The 26,657-nt window shown below is 38.6% G+C and overlaps 1 protein-coding gene across 4 annotated transcripts in view; it reads left to right on the top strand.

Annotated features, from left to right (window-relative positions):
• The window catches only part of ORC3 (origin recognition complex subunit 3), a 35,244-nt gene extending 11,720 nt beyond the window's left edge, over positions 1-23,524 (top strand). For 2 of the 4 annotated variants that reach the window (XM_059842480.1, XM_059842484.1), the window contains 13 exons: positions 1,191-1,350; positions 2,160-2,273; positions 3,704-3,837; positions 4,332-4,395; positions 7,358-7,474; positions 8,377-8,456; positions 12,189-12,322; positions 14,752-14,837; positions 15,316-15,413; positions 16,310-16,451; positions 20,581-20,697; positions 21,761-21,837; positions 22,964-23,524. In XM_059842480.1, coding sequence (XP_059698463.1) covers positions 1,191-1,350; positions 2,160-2,273; positions 3,704-3,837; positions 4,332-4,395; positions 7,358-7,474; positions 8,377-8,456; positions 12,189-12,322; positions 14,752-14,837; positions 15,316-15,413; positions 16,310-16,451; positions 20,581-20,697; positions 21,761-21,837; positions 22,964-23,069 — 1,429 coding nt within the window. In that variant the 3' untranslated portion in view covers positions 23,070-23,524. The remainder of the gene's footprint in view (positions 1-1,190; positions 1,351-2,159; positions 2,274-3,703; positions 3,838-4,331; positions 4,396-7,357; positions 7,475-8,376; positions 8,457-12,188; positions 12,323-14,751; positions 14,838-15,315; positions 15,414-16,309; positions 16,452-20,580; positions 20,698-21,760; positions 21,838-22,963) is intronic. The other 2 variants (XM_059842483.1, XM_059842481.1) reach the window with 2 other exon arrangements.
• The last annotated feature ends 3,133 nt before the right edge of the window (positions 23,525-26,657 follow it).

Genomic DNA, 26,657 nt, shown 5'->3' with positions numbered 1-26,657 from the left:
TCTGTTCTTCTTTAATGTAATTGGTCTTCCTTAATCTAATTCTGTTTCTGTCTTCCTTAATGTAATCTCAGGCATGCTAATCAAAAACTCATGCTGCTCTCCAAAAAAAAGCATCCTGTATTTTAGTCCTCAGCTTGGAGCTGTTAGAATTGGGGCTGCAATTCCTCAGCAATTCACTTGCTGTGCCACCAGCAAGAAATTGTGTAGCTTATTATTTTCCTCTCAGTCTTAAATATGTTTAATAATAAAGGTGAAGTGGACAAATGTTAAAGGTTCCTCTGATTTGTTGATCACAAGTTCTGATTTCCTTTTTAAGATCTCTAAGGTTATCAACAGTGGACAGCAATATATGAAGTTAATTGGTTTTATGTTTGTCTTCAACAATTTCTTTTGAGAGGTTAGAGAAACAAAGTAATTGTGGGATAACAATTAAAATCTAAAGTCAAAAAGTTGCTGTGGCAAAAACAAAGGAAAGGAATAAATTGACAATTTTAACCTAGAAGGTATATATGATAGCATATTTTGTACCTCCTTGAAACTACTAAAAATGGAATCACTGACAATACAGTGAAAACATTGTATTTTGTGTAAATTGTATGCTGTCCTCAAGGAATACACATTCAGTCCTGATTTTCAGTTCTAAAGCAAATACTAAAAAATTATCTGAAGACGAAGTTTAATCTGGAGAAGTTGGAAATTTTTTTAAGTGTGATTGGAACACTCACTCATCTCCAGACATTGGAGATATTTCATATTTATTTTGAATTTATTAAAAGTTGTAAATCTTGCAAATTTACTTGGCTGTTACCTATTTAATGTATCTTCTTATTTTTTCTTTGTATCTTTAAAAAAAATCCTATTCTAAGACTCAGCTCTCTGATTGTAACTTTTAGGGAAGGTAGGATCAGTGCAAAACTAACTGAAATTATGCTTTTTGTGTCACTTTCCGAAATTTCAATCTGAAAATGGAGTTTCATTTTCTTATCTACTTTAAGGCTTTAAATAACATCCTTTCGTTTTCATTTTTTTCCACACAAATTCCTCTTTTGGTTTACCAGCAGCAAATCTTTTAATTTACCCATTTCTGCATTGAAACTCAGTGCTATAGTAGGAACATAATGCATTTGTTACACAAGCTTCTATAATGTAACTATTACTTTTTTTTTTTTCCCCTCTTCCCCCTTATCCAGTCAGCATATCCATGAATTACCTCTAGTGCTGATTTTTGGAATTGCTACATCACCAATGATTATCCACAGACTACTTCCTCACTCAGTTTCTTCTCTGCTATGCATAGAGCTTTTCCAGTCCCTTTCCTGTAAGGAGCACCTGTCTACTATAATTGACAAGGTAACTCCCTTTCTAAATAGAAATGAGGAGTGTGTGTGTATTGAAGCACAGTTTACATGTGTGGCTTTTAAATGCAGGTGTGTCTGAAGGTTTTGGAAAGGACTCTGTTCCTGAGAGCTGTGCATATTAGATATTTCTACTTGCAGCTGCAGAGCAGTGCAATGCTGAGAGGTCCCTTCTCATACTGAGACGAGACACACATACACACACCTGCTTTCATCTTTCATTTGCATTGCCTTGTGCAATTATACTTTGACATTCACACTTCTTCATTAAAGTCAAGCTGTGATTTCAGTTTTACTTTGTTCCAGAAAAAGACAGCTTTGAAACTTAGCTAAAATTCTGAAAAAAAAGTTCAGCCTGAGTTTTGCCACCTGTCAAACATTAGCTGAGTTATCCATATGTTCAAGCCATATAAATGTTGTGCCTGTGGATTTTTGGTAGACCGCAGGATTTCCAAAATCTCTGTTAGACATGCTGAAAGTAGTGGTATCATTGTTTATTACAGCAATCTCTGTTATATTTGTAATTTTACAAAAATAGCATTAAGCAAAATTAACTTAAAATGTTGCATTAATGAATGATACTTACGAAAATGTGGTAAAATAATAAACTTAAAAAATCAATCTTTGCAAGGATATTTTAGTAGAAATACTGGTTTTAGAAGCTGGCGATGTATTTAGTATCTCATTTAGCTGAATGTTAACACATACGAAGAGTTGTATCAAGTTGTATATATAAGCTTTACTGATTTGAATTCAAGAGAGCGTTTCTGCTGTGGCTACTTTTTCTTTTTGTCTCCCTTTTAGCTGCTTCTGACATCCCAGTTTCCCTTTAAACTGGGAGAAAAAGTTCTGCAGGTTCTCATCAACATATTCCTGTACCATGATTTTTCTGTACAGAATTTTATCAAAGGATTTCAGGTAGGCAGTGGTAACAACAATTCAAATAATGGTTGTGAAAACAATGGGTAATTACTAGGCACTGAAAGATTTCCTAGGTCCTAGTACTGCTGAATTGCATGAAAAAATATCCTGTGGAAACAGTTTGGATCTGTGAACAGATGGATATTTAAAAATCTTTACTGATAAGGGTTTAAGAGCCAACTTGTAGGACCTGTATGAAGAAGCAAATAAAAGCTTACTGTGCCACAAAACCAATGATATTTTAAGGTTAGGTTTAAAAGGGTGACCTGGCTTAGTGGGCAGAAAGAACTGTATTTTGCTATAGATTAATTTGTAGCTTTCTATCAGCCCTGACAGAACTCCCCAGTTCTGATCATCTGTACCAGCTCCTTGGTCTCTGGTTTGTGTTGGTGTGAGTAGGCTACAGCAGTGTTTCTGCCCCACTTGAACTCCTCTGGCACAATTTATGGATGCACATTTCCTGCCTTTTCAGGGAAATAGAAGCTGCAGAGTCATTTACTTGGTGCCTCAGAGGAGGTAATACTTGTGCTCCAAGCAGTTGTGTAGCAGTGTGGGAGTTGTATTTACCCTCTCTCAGGAGACAAAGTGGAAGAGCTCAGGGGGTTTCCAAAAAGAGTCTCTAGAGAGCATGGTAGTTAAGTTTTTATTGTCTTATATAGTTCTTCATATCTAGATGTATTTCTGTGTCTAGGTCTCCTTTTAGCTTTTGTGGACTGCAGACAAGAGTTCTCTGAAGAATTTGTAGGCCCTGTCATCTGTTTGAATGCAGGACTGTGAAATGGTTTCTTTCTTACCTAGTTCCATGTGTGAACATGCTAGTAAAATATGCTCTTTTAATGTCATATACATTTAGAATTTCTCTGATTTTTAGGTATATAAGATACAATGATTACATGTGGCCACGAGAAATACCCTGGCCATTGTACCTCTTCTTGAAGACAGACCTTTGTGGGCTTTCATAGGTTTCAGCTCCTCTTATTTGAAAGATTCTTCAAAGTTTAGTGCTTCTCCATTGGCCTGGCATGCAGATACAAGTTTTAAACCTGACAGTGTATGGCTGTGTCGTTGTGTGTTAAAAGAATTTGAGGATGAAGCAATTTCAGATCAGATTTTTGAAGTGATAAATATGAGAGATCAGCATCATGTCATTATATCCAGCTGTGATGTTACATAAGAGGGAGGAAAAGCTGAGGTACTGAAAATGAGTAGCACATCTAGCAAAGAAGGTAATTATGTGACTGTGAACAACTGTATAATCAATGTCCTGTAGTGACTTATGGCATATTTATGAATTGTAATTAATTATTTTTGAAGGAGTACCATTACTACCATTGTAGTATACGCAGTGTAGAAGTTAGCATTAAAAGGTAGATATAGCAGGGAGATTGAATTTTATTATCATCCCTAGTTCTTGGTTTGTTTTTCAGCTCTGTATCGTGGAGCACTTCTATTCCCAGCCTCTCAGTGTACTGTGTTGCCACCTGGTAGACATTAAGAAGAGAGTTTATTCTTTATCACATGATCAGTGTGAAAACATTCGGAGACTACCCTCTTTTAGAAGGTAAGGGTGGAAATACATTTTTTTTGGACAATCATGTATTGAGTTGGCTTTAAAAAAGATTAAGAGAATCTGTAAATGTAGTTCTGTGAACACTGTAGCTCATTTGTGCACTTTCTGTAGCAAAGGTAAGTTGATCAAACAGAGGACATTTCTAAATAATTTCAGGAAGCCTTAATGTTCTAGTTTAGCAAGAGCAGCTTCTGTGATGTTTAATCACTTGAATTTACTTTTTTTCTTCTCATTCTTAATACAGAAAAAAGTTATTTTGACAAATAACCGTAAATAACTTTTGAACTTGTTAAACTTATTTGAAGCATAAATCTCTAGGGTTTTGGAGTAGCCTTTCAACTTGTTGGATTTGACTGTCCTTTTGAATCTTTCCAGAGAAAGACACATATTTCTTATGGCAGCATAAGCAGTTTAAATGTTTTTAACCCTAGGATCTTTGTTTACATTATAATTTCACGTTGGTTTTATTTTTTTCCTGCCATAAGGTATGTGGAAAAGCAAGAGTCAGGGAAACAGATTGAACTGCTGACAAACGACAGCTTCTTGAAGGTAAAATTTAAGAATGTCTTTGGAGAACAGAAATAACTTGCCCAATATATGACTTTGTGGAGCATAACAAAATACAAGACCAAGACATATAGTTCTGTATAATATCTTTCACACAGAACATACTGTGCTTTGTGACCAGTAATGAGGAATTAGGATTGGCAGGTCAAAATTCCAAATCTCTAGGGTTGCCAGGTCAGCCTTTATATGAAGCTGCACAACTTTCTTACATCAACTTTTAGCTATGTCTAGAAATATAACTGCTTAAAAAGAAGGATACAAGGTTTATTTATGAGCAGGTCTTTTCATGCTTGCCCAGACTGACTTTCTTGGAAGGTCAGTTAAGTGTTTGAAGAATGTGTAAGTTGTCTTGGGGGTTATTTCATAAGCTTTTAATCCTTCATAACCTCTGCATAGTTTCTGATTGAACTCAGTAGGGCAGAATCTGTGTCCCAAGCCACACATTCACCCTACACCTCAAACAGGATTAAAACTAATTTGTTACATGTTTATCTGAAGCTTTGCCAGTGGATTGAAGTCAGACTACTACTATAGTGAGCCCTTTAGGAATTCACCAACAAAAATCTGTTGGTTATTTTCACCATCTGAGGCAGTCCCAGTAGAGGCATTGCTGAAGGTAAAGGGTTTCTCCTGACTCTTCATTTCAAGTATTTGTAACCTGTCAGGCAAACGGTACTTGCCTGACATGTAAAGCTTTTTCAAGTGTGAAGAGCAATGGTTAATGGCTGGAGGGGAGGTTAGGAGCAAGCAATATGGCAAGTACAGTTTCAGTATTCAAGATGAGATATGATTTTACATCATTTTATGATCCATTGTCTTCATTGGCAAAAATAACTTAAGCTACAACTGTTCCCTTGCCCTTTTTTCACATCTGCTTTGAAAGCTGAATAATCATCAGCTTAAACTTTATATGTTTTCAACCTTACACATTTAATAATATACCTCTTATTTCACAAGCCTCAACTTTTAACTTTGGGAAGGAAGCTGGAATTCTCATACTTAGGTGCATATGATGCTTCTCACAGATTTTAATTGAAGACATTTGTTCTAATCTCCACAATGGAGGTGGGACCATTGCTGCCTTGCCAAGCTGGCATAATATTGTGCCTGAGGAAAAAAGGTCCTACTGCTGCATTAATGAGGTGCTGTTTGTTCTGTTGTCATGCTAATCTACAGTGTCATGCCCAGCTTTGGAAACACTTTCAAAATCACTATAGTAATCTTTCATGTGAACTTTGTGTTTCAGCTCCAGGTCACTTTAGTCTTTTTAAGTGTTGAAGCTTAGCCCCTAAACCTGCAAGACACTTTATCAGCTTCATTTATATTCCATGTTGTTACCACTTTTTTAATAACTATGGGAAGAGTCTCACCTATTTAAAATTATGAGTTTTAAAAGCAATTTTACATCATAGTTATTAACAAATCTGCCTGAAATGTTTCATGGCAAATTTAATTTGAAACTATGTAAATGTGGCAATCTATCTTTTATCTCTGTTCTGGAAATAATATTACATAGTCTTCTAATGGCATTTTCAAACTCTTCTAAAATGGATTATGCTTTTTCACTTCATTATTTGGCAAAATTCATTGCTATTTACTTATATTAACTATATGTGTCTTGCGCTAGGAACAAGATGAGGGAAGTATAGCTGTGTTAATGCTTGGGGTTTGGGGCAATAAGGTTGATGAAGCAGCATTAGAGAGAACTTGTTTTCTTTTCATAGCTTATTTTGTGGTGAAGATAATTTTTTTCTAAATGATTCTACTTAAAATTAAAATACAGGCTTGTAAATGTCTACCTTAAGGTTTTAGAGGTTGCCTTAACAGCTGTTATATCACTGACTCTTAAATTTCCATATATAAAAAGTCTATGGAGGGAAAGATCGTTAATGTTTTGGATAATTTAAAACTTTTTTTAACATCAGAAAGCTCTCTGTAGCACTGTCTTTGTTACTTTCAGTCTTTGCAATATGAAGAAAACCTTTTCTTTCCATACATCTGTACTTCCTTATATTGCCTGCAGACAAGGTTTTGCTTTTCTTTTATCTTTAATACCCTTTGTTTCACTTTCACTCCAGAGAACTTCAGTGGCTTATTTTGGTTTTCCCTTTCCATTTGGAATAGTTTGCTCAGTTAGGCAAAAGGGTAATTAAATATGTAGAAGATTCAGTGGTTTTTCCTCTTTATTTTTGACTGAAGACAGAGGAAAGAAGATCTTTTGATTCACAGACTTAAATGTAATGGCCACAAAGACTAGATGACTTCAGTACAGTTAACAGAATTTCTGAGTGTGGCTTTCCAGAAGCAATGTATGCTTCTATGGCAGGCCAGTGATCATGAGGTGCCATCCGGGAAATTCAGTAGCAGTAGTCAATAATTTCTATTTCTTAAATATGATTTATTTATTTCTGTTGTTCTTGACATAGCAATAAGCAAAATCAAATTAAAAATGCATAGGAAAATCAACTGAATATTTCTTTGTTTTCTGTGAACTGGTCTTTCTATGTATATGTAACTAATAAAAACAACAGCCATTCACAATATAAGAAATAAATTTTTAAATGCATTCGTAGTATGAAAATGCAAGTTTTTGAGTAGAAGTAGCTTCATAACTTCTCATTGCCTGCTAAAGAAATAGTGTATACTCTCATTGTTGTGAGATGACATTTCAAGTCTAAAGGCCTAAATATAGTTGAAAGTGGTAGAATATTAATGCTAGTCAATAGCAGATCTCTCTCTGAGCTGGAGGAAGAAAGTAAAGGTAACAGTATGCAATGAGAATGCAGTGAACTGTTGAAATGCAGCACATTTGCTTAGTGGTCTCAAGATTGATGATTTAATTTATAGCACATTACAATATCAAAAGTTTAGAGTAATTTAAAGTGCTTTATGGGAGTTTTAAATGAATGTCAGAATTAATTTTAAAATTATTCTATCACTGCAGGAAGAAACAAAGAAGTTGCTGGAGGACTTACATGTTTACCATGAAAATTATGTTCGAATTCTGAGATGTCTTCATGTTTTCACATCTTCTCTTCCAAAGTATCCTTTGGGCAAGCAGGTGATGTACTGTTGTATGTGGGTCTTGTTGAGTTGTTGTTATTGTGGTTTTGGTTTGGATTTTTTTTTCCCCTCAAAGTATGACAGTTAAATAAATATTTACTCTTTATTTATCAATGTACTGTTTTGCCCCCTGCTTCTTAAAATGGAGAGAGATGGTCTCTTTCTATGGGCAGAGGATGAGAGTATGTGGTTTCTTTACTGGCATGGATGATACCTTGTCAGTCAACAGGAAGGAATTTCCAGGAGGAGACAGGTGCACAGATCAGCAAAAGGATCCGCTCATTGACCTTCCCACATCTGAGATTACCTGTATGCATTGCAGACAGTGTGCACTCTTCTATTAGTTCACTAGACAAATTCAGATGAAGAGACTTAGTTTTTAGCAACCTTCTGTACAGGAAAAAGCAATTGTAGGAGGAACAGTTATAATTGCTCTGTTAATAGTCCTATTGCTCTAATGTCATTTAACCCACCTTCTCATGCTAAGCAATTTCTTCCACTAGAAGAGCAATTATATATTCTGTTCATGTGCATTTGTCTCTCAGTTCTCAATGTATTCCATACTGTTACTAGAATCTGTCACTGACTACAAAAGCGTCATGAACTGTGGCACTGTTGGAGAATAAAAGGATGTTTTAGCTGGGGTATTTGATTGGAGCTCCTTTCTGTTCACTGTGGTTAACTTCACCTGAATGTTCGTTGGAACCTGGTGCAGAGCAACAGTCTCCAGCAGAAGCTTAGTTCTGGAAGATATTAAGAGCTGTCATTCTTTTTGCAATCATTCTGCATCTTTGGAAAACGGGCTCGAAAGGAATTGCATACTGCTTTGAACAGCTTGTTGTAAGATTCCCATATTACTTTGTAAAATACTTTATCCTTTCTTCACCTTTTGCATAACAGATCAGGGAGTTGCACTGTGCTTGTTTGGAAAACCGAGTGTGGGAGACAGAGGAGTATGAGTCATCTCTTCAACTAGCAAGGTGATTTTTTTTTCTCATTTTGTTTTAATACTGCCATACACATGGAAAGTATCAGTCATCACTTATTCTGGAACTTAAAGCTGAGGCTATGACCTGTTCACAGCTAGCTTTAGGGTTGTTTGCAAGTGTAATTGTCTGCTGTTCTCGGTTTGGTTTTCTACTGATTTCTGTGAAATTCAGGCATGTTCTCGTATCTCATATGCCCTGAGTAATTTTGCTGAAACCACTGAGATTACTTTGTGTGAATGAGAATGAGTTGGGTTTTGTCTTTTAAAGTATGATTGTGGTAGATGTTATCAATCAAATTATTAGTCTTAGTTGTCTTAAATTTTAATCTGTTGTGAGAGTTAGAATCTCTTCCAAATGAGAGGCTGAGGCCTTTCTTTTTTATTTTACTGTTTTCCTTCTCTTCCTAATTTGCCTTAATATTTTTTACAGGGACTGAGGTAATTTTTTCTGATACTGTGAGCGTAGGACTTCAGGAGAGGCTGTACTTGTGTTGTCTGTCAGTGTTTAAAATGCCAAAGTTGTCAAAGCCAGTTTTTCTTGATAGAAAACCTTTCAATTGCAATGTTGCATCCAAAGACTTTCAAATGTGCTTTCAACAGACACATGGCAGTGTCTGTCTCCTGATAGTTGTACTCATTCAAAGGATCCCTTGGCTTTGTCACACAACCCCATAACTGTAACTGCCTCTCCCAGACCCCCTGAGCTGCTCAGGTTTGATGTGTCTGGCAGTAAAACTGCACAGAAAAACCATTTCAGTGGTGGATAGAGGGTAGCTTTCTGGGCTGATACACACACACACACACACACACACACACACACACACACACACACACACAAAGGAAACACACTCTTCAAACTGTACCTTTGCCATATTGAGTGGTTCTTGCACATAGGCACTTTTCTGGGTTCTTTACCCTCATCCCTTTGAAAGGATTACATGCTTGAGTTGTCATTTCTTTCCTTTGTGTTCCTTCTCTGATTCTCCTGAATCTTGACAGCACTCAGTCACCTCTCGGCTCTTGCCCACAAATGTGTCATTCTGCTTTCTCTACTGTCTGTCTGTAATCTCTTAATAACTCTTGGCCTTTTTTTCCCTCTCCTTTTTCTTCTCCTTTGTTTAATTTGCTTTCATCCTCTCTCAATTCATCTGTCTCTTCTCCTGTCTCAAAGTTGATGCTGCCATCAGATTCTGGCTTGCTCCCCTTTTATTCTTATCTGTTCATCTCCCTCCTGTTGTTCTGGTCCTGGCTCCCACTGTGGGAGCCTCTGATAGAAATACAGTGATCATGGTTGCTGCTTTCGCAGATGGTGATTCCATGATTTTTATTTTTTTTTTTAATTCAGAAATTATGTCATTTTCCTAGCAAAACTTGTCCAACACAACTTCTTCAAGTACTTGGAATTCTAGCTATGATTATCATTTTTTCAGCTCTTAACTTCTGTTTGCCTTTTTACAAATAATTCCTCTTGTCTCTGCTTTTTCTATTTGGAATGTTGCTGCTATCTTTTAGGAGAAAATGATAAAATGTTGTTTTCCCCCTTCTACTCGCAATCTTTTTTTCCCCTTTTGTTTGGGTTTAAAAGTTACTCACTGTTCCTTAATATCTCTGCCTTCCTAGGAGTCACATCACCTGTTGATATCCTTATGTTCACCCTTCCCCATCCCTTACTCCTTTTCAGTGTTTTTCTGGAATACATCTTTTTTTTCATGTATTTAGAAAGTAAAAAATAGAGAAGCTTTAGATCAGCTTATTTGTAATTTTCTAACAAAGTACCTCTTATGTTTGAATGTAAGGTTTTAAGTTTCTGAATTGTATTTCTTTTGTGATTGCCTTCTCTACTTCAGCCTTTTTCTGGACAGGCTTTTATGCCTTCTGCTAGAAGTGCTCTTCCCAAAGATGGTGTTTCAGGTAATCTAACTTGAGCAGTCTAGATAGCAGTTACTCTGCCTGAGTTTTCCAGAGTCTAAAAGATGCCATGGGGCAACAGAGAATCTGTGAGCTTTAGTTCATTTTGCATTAATTCCATCACAAGAAGATTGGAGAGCATCTCACTCAATTGGTTATGTGGAGCTGACTGACTGACATCAGCCTTTTGGGTGGCAAAACTTGAAGGACTGTCTGCCCTATTGTCTTCTGTCTAGATATTGTACTCTGGTTTTTGTCTGCTAATTATGGGTGGCTTTTCATCACATGCTGCTTATCAGAGTGCTGCCCTTCTGTGACTGGTGCTAACCAGCATGGTATCACTTCTTCAGGTGATTTCCCTCTTCAACATTCAGAAGGAGTTTCAGTGGACTTCACTGTAGCTTCCTTTCTTCTCTTGCATAACCTGTCTGAATAATCACAGTTAGATTTATTTACTGCCTTTTGGTAATCTGAGATCTTCCTTCATGCTTTAAGCCTGACTCCTTCCCAAATTAAAATCTTAACCCCACTGATACCTGGCATACCTTGCAGTAATCTCAAACCTAAAAGGTTGCAAAGGATCTATTTTCTCATATGTGTCAACTGTCTTCTTGCCTTTTCTTTGGGCCCTGTAATCCCGTTGTTGTTGTAAATAAGATTTTCTAGAACGTGCAGTTTGCGTTTGAATAATACTAGGAAAATAGATTTGTTCTTTCCCACTCGGAGAGATCTCTGGATCCGCTTATTTTCTCTCCACATTGGGTGTTTAACTGCAGTGTTTTGTCTGGCCTGGAACAAGGCTATCTTGTTTACCCATTATAATACAAGACAGTTTCAAAATGTTTTGTGTGGTCAAGGTCACACTTTCTGTTAACTCCTGAAGCTTTTCTGTACAAAACAAGTGCATCTGAAGGCAATACCTGACTTGCAAAAATCTGTAACCCTGAAGCAGATAAACTGAAGTTTTACATTTTAACATTTATAATCATTTAGTATCCATTGCCAGTTAGAAACTAGAGCTCAAATTGCAGTTGTCCCTCCAGATATCCACAGAGCTTTTCCAGTCTCTTCTGAATTCTTCCTTAAATTTCTTAGCCAGTTTTTAGGTAGCTGATACAGAATCGCACTGGTGGAGACACTGACCACCATCATTGCTTTGATATCTTTTAAATTAAGATTTTGAGACTGGGCTGTGCTCAATGACATTTGGGAGAGGCCCTAATAACTAAATAGTAAGTAAATGCTGAGCTGGCGGTTGGGCTAGATCTCAAGAGATCCCTTCCAACTTGAATGGTTCTGGGATTCTAGTGATGGCTAGATTTACAGCAATTAGATACAGAAAAAACATACTGATTTCGTTTGAGAGTCATTCTGAGTCACATAGATTAATTTTGTGGATGTGTTTACATAGTGAATTTATTTTTTTACCATTTCATTTGCTGGTTTTGGGAATGAGTTCTGAAACCTACCATGATTTGGTTTTGAGTGCTGGGTTTTTTTAAATTTTGTTTTGATGTCTGACTCACAGTTTCAAAAATTGCAACTCCTATGTCCAGCAAGTGTTTTTAGATAATCAGGAAAATTACTCTTCTGCAAGAAAACGTGAAGGACATCATCACTAAAACTGTTTCTTTCTATTAATGACAGCAGGAAAAAAAATTACTTTAGTGCAAGACTGAATGCTTGTAATCCTGGAGATTTTTTCTTTTAAAAGTTTTTCAATTCGTGGTTTTTTTTAAACTTTTTTCAACTAAGAACATTGAAAGCTGTTTCATCATTCTGCATTTCAACTTCAACCAACAATTGTGTCTTTTAGGATGCTGAATAAGACTGATTTGGTAACCATGCTCCAACAATGTGTGGAAATTTTGATGTCATCTTCTGGAAAGGAGTTTAATAGGGCAGTAGAAAAGTTGAAGCAGTTCTTGACCCAGTTTCAGAATCTAGGAGGTGGGTGTTTGCCATCATGTATTCCATTACAGATTATATAAATGCTATTTTGTAATCTGACCAATAAGTAATCTGACCATTTTCCCTGAGATAGCCTGTCATCATATTAAACCTTCATATTTGCAGGATTTTTTTTAATACATGCACAAATTTAGGCAATGTTTATATTCTCTGGTATAACCACTGGTATGTGGTTTGTGTTTTTTATAATGCAGAAGAGTGATGTAAGATAAGAAATTGGACTGATCAGCAAACATTATCCACTAAATCTCTCATACATGTATTTTGAGCATTTTAGCAGATGTTGTAGTTGCTAAAAACAAACTGGTTTTAAAGATAAATAGCAGCAAACAGGCAAGGACTGCATAAGCAGTCCTTATGACATGGTATTTAATCCAAATGTATGTGAGGTTCCTACTCCTGCATGTTCAGAGCTAGGACCCCAAGTGCCAGTTGTCAGCTCTGCTGACAAGCTGTGACTTGTCAAGGCCCTGGACTTGATTGTTCATGGTACAGGACGTATTTCAAAGTTTAGCAAGGCAAATGAGTAGCAGCATTCTGCCTTTCAGAGGCAGGTTAACTGGAACTCCTGCATTCTCTCTGAAACACAAGTATGATGTATTCCAGCATTCTTCTGGAATAGGAATGTTGTTGCTCTCCCTGGATTATGGAGAAGCACTCCACAAAGATTGGCTTTTGAAGATTAATTGGTTATCATCTAGTCTGTTTTATGCATATTAATTAAGCTCATCGTCAGTGTGGTTGCTGTACAGCATTTGGACAAGTAGGCAACAACCCCCAAACACAGTCAATATTAATTAAAGTAGTCACATCACACCGTAGAGTTAACTGGGGGTTGTCCAAAAGAATCAGCTCTGGTCTGTAACGTGTATTTTTTAATAGTTGTAGTAAAAGCAGAACTGTGATAGAGAAAATAGGTCATCACTTTGAAAAAGCTGTGTATGTCACTGCTGGTACCAGCACAGAGGAATCTGAATTATGATGGAAAACCAAAGGTTTGTCTAGTTTGGAAAAAAAGAATTCAAGCAAAAGGCTTTTAAGTAGATGGATTCTTACCTTGAGGAAATAAATAAGGAACAACAACTCTGGGGATTCAGAACTTGCAGAACTATAAAGCAAAAAAGACTGTACTTCTATTTTCTTAGGATTTGAAGGTGGGTTTAAAATAGAGAAGGTCTGCTGAATCCATGAATAATCTTAGTTTGTTTTCAAAGTGGATTTAATTTAAGCTCCAAAGGAAAAGAGAGAAGGGGAAGTTAAGATATACTGTACATGAATAGATTGCTGAGTTAGATAACTTTTTACTTTATATTTATGTGATGGTGTTGATCTTTAGTGAGGGTTCTCAGATGTCTCCCAAAAAAGTGATGTACCCAAATTGCCCACAGAGCTCTTAAAGTGAAAGGATAGTCCGAAATACTGTATTTTATAACAACAACAGAGTCTGTTGTCCTGACTGCCTAATGAACTGAAAAACATAAAATCATGAAGCTTGAACAAACAAAATATCTTCGCATTCAGTCTATTTAGAGCTGCAGGATTTGGAAAATAAAATAATATATTGGAGTACTAGTGGAGAGGAAATTTTCTGATTTGAAGTCTTCAACACTCAGACAAATGTCCACAGGACCCTGGAAGATACCAAATTGTTCTCTGCAGGTCACCAAAAAGCTTTTAAATATCATGATTGTCACTGCTGATAGAGCTTTACCTATGATGTGTGGGTGGAATCTCCATCTGCCATCTTCTTAAATAAGGCAAGAAATCTAGATTCCTTTTTTTCTGATTATCACTCATCCTGACACTGATTGTGCTTTAGGTGGTTTTGCTTCATTGTTTTTACCTAAACATTACTAATAATTGGTGCAGTTGATCACTAAACTACCTGTCCATGAAGATGAAATTTTCTTACAAATTAAGGAATTAAGGTGAGAATAAAACTGGGCAATGAAGTACCTTAGCATGCTTCTGTTTCCTGCCCTGGTTGCAGTTTCTGCTTTAGGTAGGGAGAACTCATTTCTTACTCATTATTTTTCTGCACATGAGAAGGAAAAAAAGATGCAGCATGTGTTTTTTGAATATTCCAAAAGCATGAGTAGTACCTGGTCCTAATCTGTCAAATTAACAGATGTTGAGAGTATGACCTAGGATGACCTAAACAGAATTCAAGTGATGTGCAAGGCTTGTGCTGGGCCTTTGCTCAGGGCTGAATTGTTACTTAATCACTGTTGGCTAAGATGTACTGCAGACTCCTTTTTAAACAATCTTCTACAAGATGCAAGACCCAAAAGCTGCCTGTGGTTAGGTCTATGTGAACAAAGAACTGCTGATACTTTGAAGATTGCTTGGGTTAGGAGGTTTATGTAGGGAAAGTCTACCCCACATATCAAACATCAGTTTTGTTCTAGTAGCAGAAGCTTCCCAAGAACGAGATGTGTCCATATCGCCACAAAAGGAGCTCCAGAAGAAGACAGACCTTTATCATCTTCAGAAGGTTAGGCCTGCAGAGGCTTTACTGACTGTTTCCTTAAATTAGTGTTTTAAAATGTTCATGGTTAGTTCTTCCCAGCTTGCTGGAGCTCTGAGTGAAGGGTTGTGAGTGTGTGTGAGTGTCTCATCTTAAAAATGAATGAATAAGTACCAACTATGTATTTCAGGGCTTCCTGACACATAGAAAATTATAGAAAATAATCATAAACCAGGATTTTAAAATGCAAATTAGATGTTTTCTTTTTATTTAACTTGTAATTTAGACATTCTGCCTAACACATATTTCTTTGAATTTCTCGAACTCCTACGGGTTTGAGAACTGAATACATTGGCCTAAATAAAAATAACTGCATGATTACATTTCAAACATCATCAGTAAGAACATGCCAGCAAAAATTAATTATACATGTTAAACACATAGATTGTGTTCTCCAGAGAATAACTGCCTCCCGTGTAGTCTTATGCACCACTTTTTTTTAAAGACTTTGTTGGAGTTGAAGGAATCAAGGAGGTCTAAGAAACTGACAAAGTTTGAAATGCTTCGTTTTGAAGTTGTTGACTATATAGACAGTCTTGTAAGGTGAGCCTTCCTGTTTTATATTCCTGCATTAGTTTGCACCATAAGTTGCAAATGAAATTCTACTAACATGTTAATATTTGTCAAAACTGTGTCTCGGTCCCTGTGGCACACTTTTTTTCTCTTCCTATTCTTTCTTTGAGGGCTCTAAAAATAACTAAAAAAACCAAAACCAAACAAACCACACCTCTTTTCCAATAGATCAGTTGAAATAATTAGAATACAAATGAACCAACCTACTTTGGCTACTAAGACAGTGTTGAGGGAGGAGTGGGTATAAGTGGCAAAATAAAGTCAAGAATCTTTACCCTAATCTTTGCTGATCTGTTCTTCTTACGAAACTGTACAGATGTCAAGTGTGATATCCTGTCCATTTTGGGAACTGTTTTGGTGAGCAAACCATAGCAGATGCAGTTTTGGAGGCAGCTCTGCAGTGGAAAATGTGAAAGGCTTATTGTGGTGGGGGAAGAGATGAAGGCATTTGTTAATTATAGAGGGTGGGGGGGAGGCAGAGAAGCTAACAGAAGAATGACTGCCAAGCAAAAAGCTTCAGCTAGGAAGGCCAAGATGAGCAGAGATTCATGATGAGGCCTTGAGATGGATAAGTAAGATCTGTGGAGTACTTGACTGGGTTAGCACTGTGGCTTCTGCCCTTATTTTTGAATTTGTCAGTGTCCCAGCTAGAGTTCTGTGCTAAATCCATTAGATACAGAGTCGATAATAACAGTCTTCTCTGCTTAAAATTTTTATTTCAGTGCTGTTCATCTTGTTTTTCAGAGATTTTTCAGTACTGGATGGGAAACATGCATTTTTGTAGTCTGACAGCAGTAGACTTGTGTTGTTTCCCTTCAGCTGAAGCTTGTGTCTCCCCACACCCCCCATACCTCATGCTTTTCCAGAAGATACCTTGTTCCTGCAGACGAAAGGACCCTGCATGAGGTTGTGTATTTCAACGGCGCCGCTGTTCTCCGAGGGCACTTGAATGCTGCCCCCAGGACTGCGCTGCACACGGCTTTGAACAACCCCCACTGGTACCTGAAGGTAAGAGACAGCTGGGCTGCTCGGGCCCTGGAGTGCTGCTTCTGAAGGCTCTGTGAGGATGGTGCACAAGGCTGAGTTTTGCTGTTTCATGAAGCTTGGCACATATTCAGCTGTTTTGCAGAGAACTAACAAGTGCTGATAAGCAACTGGGGACTTTGTTCAAGGAGCTGGGGAATCTGTCTGGCAAAGGTAATTCTGGGAAGAGTTCTGTAGGAGGAATCCATTTTTCAGAGCGTGTTCTAGCCGTGATATTTTCTTTCTTCTGTAGATGTAGCAGAAAACTAATTTTGTCCTCCACTGCAATTAGGATGACTGTCCACAGGGAAAAATAAAGTGTCTGTTACTCTTTCCAGAGACTTTCTTAATAGGGCTGGTGCTCAGTCCTCACTATGTAGATTGGCTGTAAGGTAAAGGCTGTTCAGGTGGAGTCATTACATTAAAATAGCATAATTACAGCGTATTTGACCAAGTCCTTTGTTTTCTTCTATATTTTTATTTTAATCCTTGTTGTACATTGATATCCTATGTTTTCTGAGTCCAAGAAAAGGATCAGCTTAACCCTTCTCTTTTCTAGAAGAGAAAAGCAGACTGTTCTCTACTTCTTTCATAAGTCAAACTGAAGGGATGACCAAAAGAAAGAAATAGACTAGGATTTGGAAAAGGAGTGAACATACATTTCTTCATTTTTACTTAATTATAGAAGGTGCTTGAAGTTGTTCTTATTGCCTAACATTTTTCCTTAAAAACGGTTCATAATTATGAAGAAAATATTGGTTGTGGCTGTATCTGGATAATGCACTAGTTGAATCAAAGCTAACACTTACCAGGAACTGTAAAGGCTGATAGAGATCAGCCTTTGAAATCTACAACCTGATTTGTATTGGGTTTGATGGCACTGTCCTCGATTTGAATGAGGATTATCCATTTTGATGTGTGCAGGAGTTATTACTAAAACCATTTACAGAGCTTATTTGTGAGAACAGTAATTAGCAAGTTACCATTAAAGAAACCTAATATGAACCTCAGTAATTTATATTTTTAAAAACCTGTAAATATATAGACTAGGACAGCCAAGAAAATCTAACTACAGATGTCTTTAATAAGTATTCTGTTCTCTTTGATGAGTTGACAAGATTTAAAGCCCTTTGTCATCCTGTACTTTGTACTTGGACATGCTTTAACATATTTCTAGTGTTTTCTGAGAAGATTGTGAAGTTTTGGCATAGCTTCTAACAGTAGCAGTATTGGCTGAGTACCTTGCTTAGCATTTTAATCCATGTGAGTCAAATATTTTCTGTCTATGACTTCTGCATGGTTTGTGTTTTTCTCCACCGTGACCAGAGCAAAGTTCTTCAAAACTGGAGAGGAAGGCCTTCCAGAAGGCCAGGACAGAAAAGTGCTTTAGTAGAGTACCAGTGAATGATTAATATGTGATGCACTGCTTACAGGAGTCCAGTTAGTTATTTAGCAAAGTGTGAACCAAGGGTCATATTTATCAGGCTGGGGGGAGAAGAGAACCCAAAAAAAAACTGCACCAAACCCAGCTTAACTCTGGTTTCACTGATCCCTTGAAAATTTAACAAGCTGAAACTTGGGATACCAGCTTCCATATCAGGGAAAGAGGATTTGGTCCTTGGGATAACAGCATTGATTCCAGAGCAAGATGTGCTGTGTCCTCTGTCTAGCCTTGGAGCAGGGTCAGGCAAGAGCAATTCCTCATCAGCTGTGTTCTGGGTTGTTCCCACTCCTGTTCTCTTCTTTTGGGAGCAGCACCTCTGTGCTGTACAGATGGATTGACAACGGGCTGCTCGTTGTGGGGCAGCTTCCTGCTTGTCAGCCTGGGTATTTCCTCTCAGGACCACACGTGTGCTGCAGCCTCAGAGCTGAGGTTTCCCCGCCTGCAGCTGCAGCTCCCTCCCAGCTCCCTCCGGCTGCACTGCAGAGGCTTGGCCCAGGTCCCACAGGGGAGGCTGGGATCTCTCAGGTGCTGCTAGAGATGAGCCTGTTCCAGGAGCATGCCGTTGCTCTGGAAGTTGCATCCTCTCTTGGCTGTGATAACTGTCCTAACCTTAAAATTAGAAAAGCAATGCAGAGTCCAGCATTGCCAGATTGGCACATGGGTGAGTAGTAGAAAACCACAGAGCTGGGTGCTGTAGGAGAAGGGGAAAGAGAAGGGTGTAGTGCTGTCCTTTTGGGCAGTGGTGAGTCACTAGATCTAGATCAGCCAGAAGTGTAACCTCATGTGTGCCAGGTACTAACACAGGAGTGTTGGAAACTATAGTGGTACACTCCTGAGTTACAGAAGTGTACCATAATACTCCCGAGTTCCTGATGAACTAATGTCAGCATTGTAACACTGTGAGGGGTTAGCCATATTTCTCTGAATTTTTATGTTCCTTGTAGAGGAGAGTAAATAAACTTGAAAATTGCTAGGTGTTCTGTAAATTGTGAAATGTCTCATAAGTGACAGAGTCCAAACTGGAGCCAAGTCTTAAAAATTGCAGGAATTGAGATCTATGGGTAAACTACAGATTCTTGAGCAAAATTTTTTTGCTTAGCCTTCTTTCCTGTCTTGAAAAACATTTTTCTTTTGAAGGTGTCTGTCATTGCTACAGCTTTATAACGTCCCTAAAGTTGCTTGTCTATTTTACTAGCATATGAAAATGTTTTAGAACAAACTTCTGTGACCTGAAATGAATGATCAGTAGTTGTTTTCATGTTAAGACAGCTGACTTAGAGTGCATGAAACTGAAATGAAATGTTGTCAATTTCTGCAGCTGTACAGAGACTTTTGCCTCTGGCTCAAGTGGCTTTTCAACTTCCCAAGTAAATGGTTCAGTGCTGATGACCTTGAATCCAAGAGGCTGGAAAGCTGCCCAGCAGAAAAGGGCCTGGGGGTGCTGATCAAGAGTGGCTGAACAGGAGCCAGCTGTGCCCAGGTGGTCAGGAAGGCCAATGGCTCCTGGCCTGGATCAGCAATAGTGTGGCCAGCAGGAGCAGGGCAGGGATGTCCCCCTGTACTCTGCAGTGGTGAGGCTGCATCTTGAGTGCTGGGTCCTGTCCTGCACCCCTCACTTTAAAAAGGACATTGAGGTGCTGGAGTATGTCCAGAAAAGGACAACAAAGCTGGGGAAGGGTCCTCTGAGGAGCAGCTGAGAGAGATGGGATTGTTTAGACTGGAGAAAAGGAGGCTCAGGAGGAACCTTATCACTGTCTACAGCTGTCTGAAAGGAGGTTGTAGCCAGGTGAGGGTTGGCTTCTTCTCCCAGGGAATCTGCAACAGGACAAGAGAAAATGGCCTCAAGTTGCACCTAAGGAGGTTTAGGTTGGATATTTAGAAAAATTTCTTCCTGGAAAAAAGCAGCATTGGAACAGGCTGCCCAGGGAAGTTGTGGACTCACCATCCCTGGAGAGGTTTAAAAGACATGTAGATGCAGCAGTAAAGAGCACAGTTTAATGGTGGCCTTGGCAGTGCTGGGTTAATCATTGGACTCACATGATCTGCAAGGGCTTTTCCAGTCTTAATGATTCCAGGAATTTCCTGATATATAGTGTACTTAGTGAGAAATTAGACTTTTGCCTTTACAGATGCTGAGTTTCAAGCCAGATATAAATGATTGTTACAATTCAAAGATAAAACTCTGAGATGAGAGAAGCAATTACTTTTAGTACATATGACAGATCTATAGTAAGTCTTCCTCTTTCTTTCAAGGGGGCTGGGGGAAAAATTATACTTTCCTATTTTCTACATGGCAAATCATAACTATACTCCATAAAATGGAGTATTTCTCTCTCATATGTAAATAGAACTAGCAAAAAAATTGCATAAAAGAATAATCAGATAATCACTCATTACAGTAGATACTGCATAAGTGTTATAGAAGGAACACCGGGTGTGATGTAGCTTGGGGGGGGTGTTGTTTTTTTTTAATAGTATGCTTATTTTCCTGTTTGTTTTTTGGGGTTTTTTCCCTTTGTACCATCGACTTGCCATTAAACTCACAAACAGTAAACATTTGCATAAAATACCTACTATCTCAATTACCTGAAATAATGTTTTATCTAGCCCTTGGAATTGCTCAAGATTAGACACTGATCAAAGTTACTGCCTTCAATTTTTTTTCATCAGAATCAAGCTCTGAGATGTGATGGAGGAGGCATTTCTAACAAAGCCCCTGACATATGCATAGTGTATAAGCTTCATTTGGAATGTGGCAGATTGATCAATCTTGTTGATTGGTTAGAGGTATGTGATGATGCAAACAGTACCTTCACCTGCTTTCAGTATTCTGATTTACCTTTTTGCTGTATGTCTGCTTTTCTTCAGTGCCCCTTTTGACAGCTTAAATCATTGCATACCTTGGTCCACAAGACCACAAGAACCCACAGTAACCCCCATAAGTCTTTCTCTGTTGTGAATCATTTATTTCCAGCTCTGTTAATCTGTGATGAAATTATTTTGCTTCTACTTCTATTTTATGCTCAGCACAGATCAGATTTTGTGCTTAACAAAATTGCCTTTCTTTTTTCATCTTTAAGTATTCTCTGGAATGGAAACAGGCAAGGGGGGCTCTTGGAGAGAATGCTTGTGCCAAGGAAAAGCCTGGGTCCTTCTAGCTTGAAAACCTGTCTCATACTGTAGCCAAAAGCAGAGAGAATATAGCAAGAGAGCATACATTAATATGATAAAGTCTCCCTGGCTAACAATCACACTTTAGCTCTAAGGTGTCCTAAACTTGAGTGGTTCTTCTGTATTTTGTAAACCTACCTGGATGTCATTACCAGTATATTTTTGCAACCACAGCATCCTCTGCAAGAAACTCTCTAGCTTAACCACCTGCAGTTTAGAGGATTCTCCTTTTACTTCTTCCAGCTGTATTTTGTTTGCTGCTGCCCTGGCTGTGTATTGTGTATTCCTACCCAGACTCTTGCTGTCCCTCAGTTTTATAGATTTCTTCACTGCCAATTTAACTCTATCACTTCCCCAGAATATTTAAGCAGTCTCACCTTGAGAATATTTTTTCAGTTCTTTAGTTTCTCTGAGAATGGTTCAGGACCCAGAACCATTTGAGATTTAAAATGCAGGCACAGGAGTTCAGAGAGTGATGTCTTGCATTGTGTATTCCTGCCATGGTAATGTGTAACCTTGCTTGCTCTTTGATTGCTGCTGAACTGACACACTCTTGGTGTTCTCCTTCCAAGATCTTATTCCCCCTGAGTGATAGCCTTCAGCTCAGAGGTCACTGTTTTATATGCAGATCTGTCTGTCTATGAACTGGAATAAATCTGTGCTGCTTTTCCCTTTCTAGGCTTTCTCAACTGTGGTGATGGCAGCTGAGGAACCAAATGATGCAGCTTCCTCAGACCAGGTGGATGATGTTATCCAGTATCCTTTCTCATTTTTCTCAAGCTTGACATGGGAAAGCTCACAGAATTTATGAACCAGGGGTTTTAAAATACAGTTTCATGTACACTGATTAATTAATTTAAAAAATACTTTAAACAGCCTTAGTATATTGAAAATGTCTAAGAAATAGATCAGTTTAAATAGTTGGGTTGGGAATGGTAAGGTAAGAGAGCAGCTTTTGTCTGCAGGAGGTGTTTTGGGTCTGAAACAGAACCAAAAGTCCATAAAACAAGTTGAAACTGTTTGGGTAAATCATCAGAGAGTTGGTATAGCTGCTGGATAGGGGTAGAGCATTACTGGGGAACAGATGGGAGGAGAGCTCTGACCTAGAGAGCAGGTGAAGAAATAGAAGCAGTAGTTCATTATGGTCCAGTACCTTGGAGTTGAGAACTTACTTTGCACAGGACACCCATTCTGCTTCTTACTTTGTCCTCATCCTGAACTGAGGTCTAAAAAATATTTAATAGAAGAGCATTAGAACCAAAACTCATGGCTACAGCAGTAGTGCTGCCACAGAAAAGAAATTAATAGTTGTACAAAAGTAGGCTTAACTACAGGAAGGATAATTGTATGCTCTAATACTATACCTGGTTTTCCTGGCCCTTCCTTTTTTACAAGTGCCATTGTTAATTGTCACTCACAATAAATTTAATTCTCTAACTCAGGAACATAAACCTGTATGTCAGGGAGGCAGCAACAAAGGCAGAGTGAATAAAAAAAGAGAAGGTGGTGCCATGAAACCTCAGAAAAAATCTCTATAATTATCTATCAATTTTTTTTCAAGGCATATAAAAGTATAAATTATTCTGAGACACTACAAAATTGGTATGGTTGTAGGCTTTAAGCTTCTCTTAGCAGTGGGAAAAGGAACTCTTCCTTTGCTGTCACATTGTATGCAGGTGGCAGAACTACTGATCAGATCGAAGATTTGTGTTTCTGTAGGCAGCTTGTGCTCTGCCCTTATTTCCAACAATTTTATTGTGCAACATGTTGTGAAATCTGTGCTTACCATGACTTAGAAATCTTGCCCTCCTAGAAGAGAACAGTGTGTCTGTCACTGTCTCATCAAGTGTACTTGGTTTCTTTCCTTCACTGACATGTCCAGCGCTCGCTTTATTCGAGCTGTTTCTGAACTGGAGCTCCTGGGCTTCATAAAGCCCAGCAAGCAGAAAACTGACCACGTGGCAAGGCTGACATGGGGAGGCTGTTAATGTACCACCAAGGTGCTAATAAACCTTCCCAACAGAGCAAGGGCTGTGTTCCCACACAGTTACTTCTCGCTAACTTTGCATACTGAGTCAAAGTCAGCAGTGCCTGAATGTTGTGAGATACATTCTGAGTGCCTGGGCAGGCTTGAATAGAGTTGTTTTTTAATGCTCATCTTCCCTGTGTAATGTTCTGCTGTATTAATGCTCATGTTCCGAATACTGTATTGTTGTGCCAGTTTCAGTCTTCTTTGATGTGTGATATGTAACAGTCCGCTGATGCAGCTCAGGCTAGCAAGCCAAAAGGACAGCACTGGCTGCGTCAGCCAAAAAGTGATGAAGCAGTATTATTAACATCCTTATAAGCTGATACGATTTGAGTCATTAATATGCCTCCTGACCCTTGAACTAGGTTTAAAAATAAATAAAACAAGTATCCTAAAGAAGACAATGAACTTCCATGCTCAGTTTCTGCTGTGTGTTCTTCCAAACTGGTCCTAACTCCTAAAAACTCCTTGAGGGAGAGAAGAGGAGAGAATTGTGAAGATGCGAAGTTTGTCCTTTGGCAAGAGTAAAAGCGAACTGTTTGAATTCCTTTTTCTAGTTGAGGTTGAGGGGTACTAGCTGACTTCTGCAGTTAGGAAAACTTGTGTCAGCAGACTGAGAACATGGCAGTTGTGCACTCAGGTGGAAGGTAGGAAAATACCCACCTAAAGCACATGTTGTAACCTCCCTCTTTGCCAACGGTTTGTGCTGCACGCAGGCAAAGGAAACAGCTGTGTGAAAAGTAAGGTAGGCTGAGCATGTACCAACACTGCTCATCTGATGATCCATCTTCAAAAAGCCTTCTCAGACCACCCTTTTCCTCTGACTCTGTGTAAGGAGCAAATGTGTTTATGCCAGTGTCTGTGCCCTGTTCTTCAACCATGGGAAAAGCCTTAGGAACCAAAGGGGAAAAGTTGCATTGCCCTCCAGAGCAGTGCATCCACCACCCTTTGATAAACCCTCCATAATCACTTCCATACACCAGATCTGTACTGGGGAGGGGAAGTCCTGTTCCAGAACCAGTAACTTAGCCAGCTGTTTCCCCGGGAATGTAGATAAGAGAGGCCAGGCTTGTTTTAAATACACAACTCCTGCCCTCCCTGAGTGTATTTTCCAGCTGCAGGAATCACAGAGTCACAGCCACACATCCTGCTGTGTATAAGTGGGGGTCTGGTTGTAAATGCGGCCAGCCAGTTCAGAAGGGGGAGGAGGAGGAGCTTATGACTCTACCGCCAGAACTTACAGCTTGGGAAACAATGACAAAAACCTCAAGAACATGAATTTTTAGGATCGCAGTGGAGCACTTGAAAAAGTTTCAAGACACAGGTAAAATATTCCCATTCTTCCCTGGTGAGCAAGCTCAGGGACCTGTTCAGTAGCACATACAGACAGCTTTCCAGCAGCAGAGAGGAAAGCAATACATTTCAGCAGAGGGGAAGGCTGAACACCCCCATCCTGAACCTTACCCCATTTATCTCACAAACACACTTGACAAATGAAAGGGAGCAGCACCAAATGTCTCCGTGATGTGCAAGAGGACAAGAAGCCAAGTGCTTTGCTGTGTAGCTGTGTCCTGCCACCCCCCTCCGCTAACCTCACCCAGGTGACTTTCACACCCCCAGAGGGTAAAACATTCAGAAATAAAGAGAAACCAGCCTCAACAGTGTGTGGCCTTTAATCCCCAAATGTGCAGGCAACATGACATTAAAACAGTAAAATTAATAGTTAATGGCTGTTTCTTCCCTTGAACTAATAACAAATTTGTATATGGTTAAAGTCACATTTGCTGTGCTACATATGGTTTCTCAGATCAAATCTTTGATTCTGTCCTTGACGCTTCATTTTCTTCAGCAAGGAAGGTAAGAAGGTTGAACAGTTAAAAGCAAACTAAACTGGTCATAAATTTAATTTAGTTCACCTTTCTTCAGAAGCTGAACTTTGCAATCAGTCCTACTTTCCTGGATAAAGAGCTTAACATCACTGAATCTGGAACCAACATCAGTAACAGCTGAGACACCCTTACACGCCTTAGCTGAAACAGAGATTTCAATTGGAAAATTAAAAATTAGTTTCTACAACTGTCTGCATAGTAATAACATGTTTTGCAGACATTCCAAAAATGTTCACTGTCTGCAATGTTCACTTAAAGAAAACATTACAAAAAAACCTCAAAGTGCTAATGTCTGTAGTAGTTCTGAAACTCTAGTGTAAAGCCTCACCTCCGAACTAACTGTATCATATTCTTAGGTAGCCACAGCTTTCAACAGAACTACTGCCAAAAATCAGACCTGAATGCAAGTTAACACTCATTAAAATAATTTTCCAACCCTTTTTCTCTACTGTTACAGATACTGTTCTTTGACACCTCTTTACACTACTGCACTACTGGTTTCAAACACAATCTTTGTAATTTTTTTTATCCTGAAGCCTACAACAGCAATAAACTATACGAACAGCCCAGGTGCCTGTAAAAGCCATTTCATCACTGAGAATGACTTCCAATACTAAAGTCACAAGCACTGGTTAACAAGAGCATAAACTTTTAATACTTTACCAGCCTCAATTTTTTTTCCTCCCCACTGTGGAGTCAGAAAGCTTAAATCCTTCCCAGTTCCCAACTTGGGAACAAAGAGAGCTTTCACAAAATAGTTTTTAAGCAGAAACTGTGACTGGTCATGCTGTTCAAGTGTACACAGGCAAATCTCAACCATCAGCACACAAGATTGCTTCAATCTTCCTTTGCAACCTTGAAAATTGCTGAGTCATCTTATGGTTATACGCTCTCACATCTAGACACAAAAATCAACACACAGGATGTGCATGCTGCTTTTCAAGTACACAGTAACTTAGATCTGCCTGGAAAGAAAGGAATACATCACTACCTTTTATAAACAGGTTAACCAAGATCTTTGGTTTCACTCTGTTAAGTCCCAATTAACTGTTCTCAGCTTGCTTGGCTTTTGGGTAAGACTGCACTGACATACAAATGGCAGAAATATTCTACATGTGGCCACCACAAAGTGTAGTGCCAAGAACTGCCTGGTTACTGAACTGTACCCATTTCTCCTCGACTCGAAAGCCTCTGAAAAGGTTCTGCAAAGCAGGTTGGTTTTCAAGCACAGCTGGCTCCTCACAGTACCCCAATATTTCCCTAGTTTTTTCAACAGCCATCAAGCTGCCAGCCATTTTCCTACTGAAGAATATGACTCTTGTTAGAACAAGTCTCTCATGTGTGATTCATCACACTAGATACTGGCACTGAGATTAAGTAAAGGAGCCAGTTCGAAGTCCAAGACAGAACAAGCAGCAGGTTAAAGAATGAAAAATTTTAAAGAATGCAACCTCATCTCCAAAACAGGCACAAATTAAGCATACCACAGCTGTGATACATCAGCACCCACAGTGCCATGCTTTTCATCTGCCACAAGACTGCTTACTATGCATCAATTTGGAGCAGTACAGGAGTGGCTGGGTGCTAGCATGACATCACTTCTTATTTATAAATCTTAATATCCCAAAAGAAAAGAACACAGGAAATACTTGAGATGT

Source organism: Haemorhous mexicanus, chromosome 3 (assembly GCF_027477595.1).
Source record: "Haemorhous mexicanus isolate bHaeMex1 chromosome 3, bHaeMex1.pri, whole genome shotgun sequence".
Taxonomy (NCBI): domain Eukaryota; kingdom Metazoa; phylum Chordata; class Aves; order Passeriformes; family Fringillidae; genus Haemorhous; species Haemorhous mexicanus.
The sequence above is the reverse complement of the archived record's forward strand: the minus strand, read 5'-3'. Positions and strand labels throughout refer to the sequence as shown.